Source organism: Pseudochaenichthys georgianus, unplaced genomic scaffold (genome assembly GCF_902827115.2).
Source record: "Pseudochaenichthys georgianus unplaced genomic scaffold, fPseGeo1.2 scaffold_1330_arrow_ctg1, whole genome shotgun sequence".
In the NCBI taxonomy this organism is placed as follows: Eukaryota; Metazoa; Chordata; class Actinopteri; order Perciformes; family Channichthyidae; genus Pseudochaenichthys; species Pseudochaenichthys georgianus.
Window position 1 is genome coordinate 1 of NW_027262216.1, and position 10,146 is coordinate 10,146.

The window sequence follows — 10,146 nt, forward strand, 5'->3', positions numbered from 1 at the left end:
TTAGCAAAAACATGTACTTAAAGTATCAGACGTAAAAGTACTTATGCAGAGTGACTTCTGTCAGTACTACTATGATATCATTTGATCGCTATTATGTATGCATTCATTGACAACATTTGTCTTTGAAAGTTTGACCTGTAACAATAGGTTCTATTTTGAAATATAGCAGCTGTAGCTCAGCATGTAATATAAAGTATTCGCAAGCAAAAAATTGAAATAATCAAGTAAAGTAAATATCTTAAAAGTGTACGCTAATGGAGTTAATACTTAGTAACTTTCAGCACTGCTTGTTGTTTGGGTAAACACCGGTTCCATTCACAAAGGAAACCGTGTGTGAACTGTTTTTTTAACTTCTTTTTTATTGAGTCAGTTTACATTTATACAGTCAATATTTTTATTTATTGTTCCCCTTTCCCTCCCTCCCGGTCCTAGCTAGTAAAATAAATAACTAACTAAATAAATAAGATAGATACCTGTATAGGTAAAAGTAAAGTAATATAGAAGATAATATTAAAAGAAAATGTATAGATAAGGGAATAAAGAATAGTAACAGTAATACTTGTACCCATATACTCATATGTATACCCACATGTTCACATGCACATACATACACGTACCTACCTACACACATACATGTATACAAAGACAGAACAAATAAATAAAAATAAATAAATAAAAAATTAATATAAAAAGAGACACAAGAAAAAGAAAAAAAAGGGGGGGAAACATACATTCGTAGTTCCCCCTCACAGTGTGTGAACTGTGCGTGTCTGTGAGAGGGACTCCGATCTAGATAAGTCAAAGTGAATAAACATTAAGAAAAGGTCTGACAAGTATTGTGCTGAGGCTGAGGAGGTGCACATAAAGCTGATGATAGCAGTGCGACCGCAGAGGTAGACTAGTCATGCAGCAGGTTTTTATTGCACACGTGTCAGACTTCAAGATTAAACTACATTAATCCATAAAACACTGGGACAACATGTCGATAACTATAACTATTAAGGTGTTGCTGATTCTGAGCTATCCATATTTCAACGGTAAGATACTGTGTATAGATAAATATGTATATCCTTCCTGGTCGAATGTACTTATTGAAAGTCGCTTTGGATAAAAGCGTCAGCTAAATGTAATGTATATTTTTGGAAATACTTAATACAGGGGTGTCAAACTCAATTTCATCGCGGCCCACATTAACATTAAGGTTGCACTCAAAAGGCCGGTTGTAACTATATAAATATACATATATAAATATATAATGTATTATATTACATTATTGCCTCTGAATTTGATTATTATCGGATAGGATAATAACTTAGTAATTAACTACGTCTGAAAGCAGAAGTCCAGGGCAAATAATTGTAAGTCTCTTCAGTGCGCATGTCACAAAACGAGATGCATTGTGGGACATGTAGTTTATGGGCAACCTGCTTCTGTAAAGTGTCATGTAACCGTATAAACATATTATATTCTTTGCAAGCTCTTGCGGGGCCACATGAAATGAAGTCGCGGGCCAGATTTGGCCCCCGGGCCTTGAGTTTGACACCCCTGGGTTAATACAAGATTGCAAACACATCAACAATGAGTGAACCTTCTTACATGCTGGTAATTAGAGTAAAAGAGTAAGAAGGCAGTCACAAAACCAACATAATTAACATCTATTTTATTACTTGGATGGTTTCATTCTGTGTATTTTATAACCAAAGCAGCTTCTAAATGTATATAAAGTCAAATGCACGGGGCTATCTACTTGATTCCTTGTTTCCACTGTAAGTTAATGAGACACATCAGCCCAGGGAGATGCTTGGTTTGGTTTAATGACATCTAACAGAACTTAAGTGAGGTGGAAACAGCGTCTGTGAAACGTTGACGTAATGTCTCCCTCTCTCTGTGTCAGGCAGAGGTGAAGAAAGCGAGAGGAGACGTTCCTGATATTCTTCCAGAGCCTGAACCCGAGCCAACCAGCCCAATGTCAGACTTTGAAAACTCCTACAACTATGTCTGTGAGTCTCTTCTACATCAACATGTGTCCCCTCTTCTCCATGTCTCTTCTACATCAACATGTGTCCCCTCTTCTCCATGTCTCTTCTACATCAACATGTGTCCCCTCTTCTTCATGTCTCTTCTACATCAACATGTGTCCCCTCTTCTCCATGTCTCTTCTACATCAACATGTGTCCCCTCTTCTTCATGTCTCTTCTACATCAACATGTGTCCCCTCTTCTTCATGTCTCTTCTACATCAACATGTGTCCCCTCTTCTTCATGTCTCTTCTACATCAACATGTGTCCCCTCTTCTTCACGTCTCTTCTACATCAACATGTGTCCCCTCTTCTTCGTGTCTCTTCTACATCAACATGTGTCCCTCTTCTCCATGTCTCTTCTACATCAACATGTGTCCCCTCTTCTCCATGTCTCTTCTACATCAACATGTGTCCCCTCTTCTCCATGTCTCTTCTACATCAACATGTGTCCCCTCTTATTCATGTCTCTTCTACATCAACATGTGTCCCCTCTTCTCCATGTCTCTTCTACATCAACATATGTCCCCTCTTCTTCATGTCTCTTCTACATCAACATGTGTCCCCTCTTATTCATGTCTCTTCTACATCAACATGTGTCCCCTCTTCTTCATGTCTCTTCTACATCAACAGGTGTCCCCTCTTCTTCATGTCTCTTCTACATCAACATGTGTCCCCTCTTCTTCATGTCTCTTCTACATCAACATATGTCCCCTCTTCTTCATGTCTCTTCTACATCAACATGTGTCCCCTCTTATTCATGTCTCTTCTACATCAACATGTGTCCCCTCTTCTTCATGTCTCTTCTACATCAACATGTGTCCCCTCTTCTCCATGTCTCTTCTACATCAACATGTGTCCCCTCTTCTTCATGTCTCTTCTACATCAACATGTGTCCCCTCTTCTCATGTGTCTTCTACATCAACATGTGTCCCCTCTTCTTCATGTCTCTTCTACATCAACATGTGTCCCCTCTTCTTCATGTCTCTTCTACATCAACATGTGTCCCCTCTTATTCATGTCTCTTCCACATCAACATGTGTCCCCACTTCTTCATGTCTCTTCTACATCAACATGTGTCCCCACTTCTTCATGTCTCTTCTACATCAACATGTGTCCCCTCTTCTTCATGTCTCTTCTACATCAACATGTGTCCCCTCTTCTTCATGTCTCTTCTACATCAACATGTGTCCCCTCTTCTTCATGTCTCTTCTACATCAACATGTGTCCCCTCTTCTTCATGTCTCTTCTACATCAACATGTGTCCCCTCTGTGGAAAGAGACTCTGAAAGTTTCAGGAACAAAGATTTTCTCTCTTTTTGATCCATTTCTATAAAAAACCTGTCTGAAAATGAGCTGATCAGATTTTGGCCACTTTATGATGTCATAACGATGTGTTGGCTTGGTAACCATTAGCCAATCAGCAACCAACGTAACCCACCCCCCCCTTATCACCTGAATCTCCTCTAGAGCACCATTCAGTTCTTTGTAACCAAATGTCTCTCAGAGGGGCGTGGGGAGGGGCTCCTTATTTTCATCTAAAGTAACAGACAGAGAATCAGCACTTTGGAAACAGGGCTGAAACAGAGGGGATTATGGGTAATGCTGCAATGATCTGTTTCAGAGAGATGTTTTGTATATATCTGAGAGCTATATATATTGATGAAAAACAGTATAATAGGGGACCTTTAAAGCTTCCTATCCAGAAACACTACGGCAGAACTGTGGAAAGAACTGCATCACGTTACTCCAAATAATAACCACAAGTTTTAACAGCTGTACTTTGAAGTAGCAACGTCATATTTCATGAATGCAACATTCCTGTTCTTCTCATTAGTCTGTCATATTCATTTCTGTTCCTCAGTGTCTAGACTGGCCAGTATGGACCAGGCGATCCACAGGCTGGATGTGGGTCACTACACTCTGGATGTTAAAGTCAGTCAGCTCATGGACCGCCTGACCCGGGTGGACGGTAAGAACATCACTCTTTCCCACACATCTTCCAATATCATTTCTCTTCATGGATTTATTTCCCAGCCCAACAATTATTTCCCTTCCTATTTCTGGTCTGTATTTCCAGCAACTTAGTCGGTCAGTTTCATGGTAAAATAGTCATACTGTATGATGATAAATGCATCGCCCATCGCTACTAAAACGTGAAGTATCTGCAGTGAAATGCATCCAAATAATTGGTGTTGATATTGCGCAAGGTGGAAGAAGCGAGATGAATGAAAACTAAACCATGAATTAAATGTAAGAAAGTGAACGGGCGGAACTACATTTGGTGTCCTCCATCGACTTATATTATAATTTACTTTCATGTGCAATCCATTTGATAGTCTTGGTTGAAACCACACACACACACACACACACACACACACACACACACACACACACACACACACACACACACACACACACACACACACACACACACACACACACACACACACACACACACACACCACTTCAGGGGACATTACATTGACTTACATGCATTTCCTGGAGACTTATCCTGACCTTAACCATAACCAACACATGCCTATCCCTAACCAAGTCTTCACCCTAAAATGATGTCCCCATAAGGGAGGTGAGTCCCCACACGTGACTGTGTAAACAGATGTAGGTCCCCACAAGGATAGTAATGCTAGGACGGACACACACATGACCTACATGGCAAACTTCCGCCTCCTAGGGCAAAAACTGTTGCCACTAAATACTTAAATGTTCTAGTACAGAGCGAGCCAGCACCAGACACTTCTTACTCTGCTACGGACGGTCTTGCACTAATGTACATTCCCACATATATTGAAGTGACTGTTTTGTATATATTGATTGTTTTTATCTTAATGTGTGCATATGTATAAATGTGTCGGTTGATTGTGTCTATATAGGATTTACATACATATTTCTATATTTGTATTCAGGATTATGGGAAACGGTATTTCGATCTCTCTGTCTGTACACACAAACTGAAAGATTGTCAATAAAGTTGACTTTGACTTGAGCTATAGAGCAGCTGTTTACAGTTAATAGGAAGATGCTTTTTTCTGACTCATTTCATGACTCTTTTTTGTTGTTCCCTTCCAATAACATGGCAGCTAGAGTGGAGGAGCTGGAGGACAGCATCGCGGAGGTCTACCAGCACAGCAAGGTCAACCGCAAAGAGATGGGCAGACTGGAAGGTAATGGAGATATGTTCCTACAAACATGACTCCAAGTTGATGCCACTTCAGAATCAGAAATACGCTATTTATCCCGAGGGAAATTAGGTTTTTGAATAAAAGAAAAGACAAAATATAATAAGTTAATATATAAACATAACAATAATTTAAAGTAGGGCTGTCAAACGATTACAATTTTTAATCAGATTAATCACAGCTTAAAAATTAATTAATCAGATTAATCACCATTCGAACTATGTCCAAAATATGCCATTTATTTATGTATATTGTTGTGGGAATGGAAAGATAAATGAAAGAAGGCGGATATATCCATTTCACATACAGTATCTATGTTTATTATAACATTTTTCTGCATGTCAAAATGAAAGACAGCCCACACACCTATCAATCATCAAACCTTGGGGTCTTAATTCATTACGTGTTGATTTCTATCAACGGGGGAGTACTTCAGGAAAGTCGACAGAGGGGGGGGGCTAGTGGAGTACTTCGTGACCACAGAGTGTGAACGTTGTGATCAGCTGTTTTAGCGTAGTTCTCCAGTGAGGGGGGGAGTCTCCCTCCGCAGCCGGTTGGCGTAGTTTTGGCACAGTTCCGTTGTACAGACCGACGTTAACAGCAGCCTGTCTGTGCACACGGAGACCGACTCTGTCGTCCGGTGATCTAACCGCCTTCTGGAAAAGCTTCACAAGTACGTCGGTACGCAAATGCGCTTTGTGACACAAGTGATGGTACGCATTTCAGAGTACATAACCTGCGTACCAGTTATGTGCACCCCTGTACTACAGCAAGAGTATTCTCCGTCGGGACTTCCTGCAACAACACACGCCGTTATCAAGATGTTCTATTGAGAAGACGATCACTACGTGACAAAAGTTTTCAAAACCGTGGCTACTGAAATCAATCTTACCAACTGCTGTCTGTGCAATTTACTCCGCGAGTTGGCAGACTTTATTTTGCTTACTTTAACATCATTTCCTCATGGTGGGGCTAAGCCATTTCTTGGTATGGGTGTAGCCTACGCCAGCCATACCCTGGTGCTGCCACTGGTGGCACGTATGGGGCGGGCCTTTCTGCACATGCGTTAAATTAATTCAAAAAAATTATTACCATGCCGTTAACGCGATAATTTTGACAGCACCTAATTTAAAGTAATCGTTTCCAATACAAAGATAAACATTAAACGATTCCAATACTATATAAACATAATAAGTATGTAAAGTAAGCAACAGTTGGTGCCATCCATACACTTTGTATGGTGATAGTATGTCAATACTTTGTTTACAAAATGTTGCACTGCCCCCAAGTGGCCAAAAAGATATTGGCAGGGTTTTTTGGCTCATCTTGTTTCTCTTTGCTTCTCAGGCTGTCAGAAGGGACACAGGTTGGGATACAAATTGCTATCTCGTGTACAATAGCCTCGAGGACTACGCCTCAGCTTCCAGAAAGTGCCAGGAGCGCGGCGGCCGCATGGCGATGCCCCCGAGACCGAAAGGAGCAGGAAGCCCTCGCCGACTACGTGAAGTCCTTCTTCCACCCGGGGAACTGGCCCGTGTGGCTGGGCATCAACGACCTGCGATCTGACGGCCTGTACGTGTTCGATGATGGGTCGAGGGTCTCGTATTTCCAATGGCGGAGACACTTCCTGTCCAGCCAGCCGGACGGAGGGAGGCGGGAAAACTGTGTGGCGATGTCCTCGGACGATGGCGACTGGTGGGACCATTACTGCGATCGCACCATGAACTATATGTGCGAGTTTGATAACAGGGAGGCACTTTAAAATGAACTCTCTTCAAGATTTAAAGGTCACCTATTATGCAAAAATCTTCTTCTCTTCTACATCAACATGTGTCCCCTCTTCTTCATGTCTCTTCCACATCAACATGTGTCCCCTCTTCTTCATGTCTCTTCTACATCAACATGTGTCCCACTTCTTCATGTCTCTTCCACATCAACATGTGTCCCCACTTCTTCATGTCTCTTCCACATCAACATGTGTCCCCACTTCTTCATGTCTCTTCTACATCAACATGTGTCCCCACTTCTTCATGTCTCTTCCACATCAACATGTGTCCCCCTCTTCTTCATGTCTCTTCTACATCAACATGTGTCCCCACTTCTTCATGTCTCTTCTACATCAACATGTGTCCCCTCTTCTTCATGTCTCTTCTACATCAACATGTGTCCCCTCTTCTTCATGTCTCCTCTACATCAACATGTGTCCCCTCTTCTTCATGGTCTCTTCTACATCAACATGTGTCCCCTCTTCTTCATGTCTCTTCTACATCAACGTGTGTCCCCACTTCTTCATGTCTCTTCTACATCAACATGTGTCCCCTCTTCTTCATGTCTCTTCTACATCACCATGTGTCCCTCTTCTTCATGTCTCTTCTACATCAACATGTGTCCCCTCTTCTTCATGTCTCTTCTACATCAACATGTGTCCCCTCTTCTTCATGTCTCTTCGACATCAACATGTGGTTCCCTCTGTGGAAAGAGACTCTGAAAGTTTCAGGAACAAAGGACTCTCTCTCTTTTTGTCCTGATCCATTTCTATAAAAACCTGTCTGAAAATTAGCTGATCAGATTGTGGCCACTTGATGTCATAACGATGTGTTGTCTTGTGTAACCATTAGCCAATCAGCAAACCAAGGTAACCCCCCCCCCCACCATATCACCATTGTGTTCTTTGTAACCAAATATCTCTCAGAGGGGCGTGGGGAGGGGCGCCGTATTTTCATCTGAAGTAACAGACCGCCCATGGCGTTCTTATTTCTGCCGGAGGAGCGATAACCGAGGAACCACCAGTCCATCCTCCGATGAAATCCTCAGATACTCGCCCCCCGCCACCCTACTGTGTATCGCTCACTGATTGGACGAGGCAGCGCATGCACTGATCTCATGCTTCTTGACAAGGAGAGCCGGTTTCCCAGCGGAGTGAAGAAAATACATTAAACTCACGAGAAGTCACGCCTCAGTTTAAACTGTGTTTTGTTTCAATTCATGTTTCATTTAGTTACAAATATGTGATATATCTGAGCAACAAAGTGGTCAAAAAATCATTTTATTCATTTATTGGAAACATTTTCATGATCGCTTTTTCGTTTTATAGTTTTCATTTATTGGTTATTTCCATTCAGTCATTACGTGCTATTAAAATGTTAATGTGCTACATATCCACACAAACAAAACAAGTGTGGCAATCCAATGAATGTTATCTAACTGGTTTTTATAGATAACATCTCTCTTTCTTCTCTCAATTATTTATTTCTATTGTGCACTCTAATCAATATTAATGAAACTATTGTTCGTTATACATTTTAAGAATGGCGTTTATCTTTTTTGAGATATGAGTTCTTATTTTATTTTATTGTATTGGAAGTCTACAACAGATGATGCCAATTGGTGTGGTCAGTAAATGTGGTGGCAGGGGGACAGAGCTGCCGTCAGACGATCAGCTGGGCAGCGTCATCACAAAACGGTCGCTTCACGTGACGCTCCGAGAGGGAAAGGACGTACCCCATTGCTCCTAAAAAACTAGAGTTTCCCTGCTTCTCGTGGTTTCCTGTGCGTCCTCCATGCTTCCCTGGAGGGAGGGACTAGTCCGCGGAGGAAAAGACACAAGGAGGGGAAGCAGGATCCATTACACCGACCTGAGACGGGGCCAGAGCAATCAAGCACTTTTGAAATGACAGGGCTGAAAGAGACGGTGGATTATGGGTAAGGCTGTCAATGATCTGTTTGGTATTGCAGCCATATCAGTAGGACAGGCTCTGTATAGTGATCTGAGAGCTATCATATATTGATGAAGAACAGTAATATTAGTGCCCTTTAACACCTTACTTTCACCACCAGTCATTTGTTATGAGAAATAAAAGTCCACTCTATCTTCAAATAACTTATTGCCCTTTGAAAGACACCTCAAACTTGGATTGGTATATGAAAACTAGCATGTTTAAAACAAATATCCAGTATAAATTCATTTTTATTTGCTATAAATGCAGCATTGTTTGATTAGTGTCGATATCTTTCAGGATAAAAACATTTTACATAATAACATTTCACTGTATTTAAGTTTTTTGAAGTCAAACACGTGTCTCGCATTTGAGCATTGCTATAAGTAGGTCAGTACTACTATGATATCATTTGATCGCTATTATGTTATGCATTCATTGACAACATTTGTCTTTGAAAGTTTGACCTGTAACAATAGGTTCTATTTTGAAATATAGCAGCTGTAGCTCAGCATGTAATATAAAGTATTCGCAAGCAAAAATTGAAATAATCAAGTAAATAAATATCTAAAAGTGTACGCTAATGGAGTTAATAATACTTAGTACTTTCAGCACTGCTTGTTGTTTGGGTAACACCGGTTCCATTCACAAAGGAAACCGTGTTGAACTGTTTTTTTAACTTCTTTTTTATTGAGTCAGTTTACATATTTATACAGTCAATATTTTTATTTATTGTTCCCCTTTCCCTCCCTCCCGGTCCTAGCTAGTAAAATAAATAACTAACTAAATAAATAGATAGATACCTGTATAGGTACAAAGTAAGTAATATAGAAGATAATATTAAAAAAATGTATAGATAAGGGAATAAGAATAGTAACAGTAATACTTGTACCCATATACTCATATGTATACCCACATGTTCACATGCACATACATACACGTACCTACCTACAACCTACATGTATACAAAGACAGAACAAATAATAAAATAAATAAATAAAAAATAATATAAAAAGAGACACAAGAAAAAGAAAAAAAAGGGGGGGAAACATACATTCGTAGTTCCCCCTCACAGTGTGTGAACTGTGCGGGTCTGTGAGAGGGACTCCGATCTAGATAAGTCAAAGTGAATAAACATTAAGAAAGGTCTGACAATATGTGCTGAGGCTGAGGAGGTGCACATAAGCGATGATGCAGTGCGACCCAGAGGTA

The 10,146-nt window shown here is 40.6% G+C and overlaps 1 protein-coding gene across 1 annotated transcript; it reads left to right on the forward strand.

The window, feature by feature from the left end:
* Positions 1-1,894: 1,894 nt before the first annotated feature.
* Positions 1,895-7,260, forward strand: clec11a (C-type lectin domain containing 11A; the record flags this gene model as incomplete). The annotated part of the gene is given in 6 exon segments (XM_034077140.2): positions 1,895-2,000; positions 3,883-3,990; positions 5,120-5,203; positions 6,566-6,597; positions 6,599-6,679; positions 6,681-7,260. Coding segments are annotated over 6 exon segments (711 nt in total), but the record flags the coding sequence as incomplete, so codon positions are not given.
* Between the last annotated feature and the right edge of the window lie 2,886 nt (positions 7,261-10,146).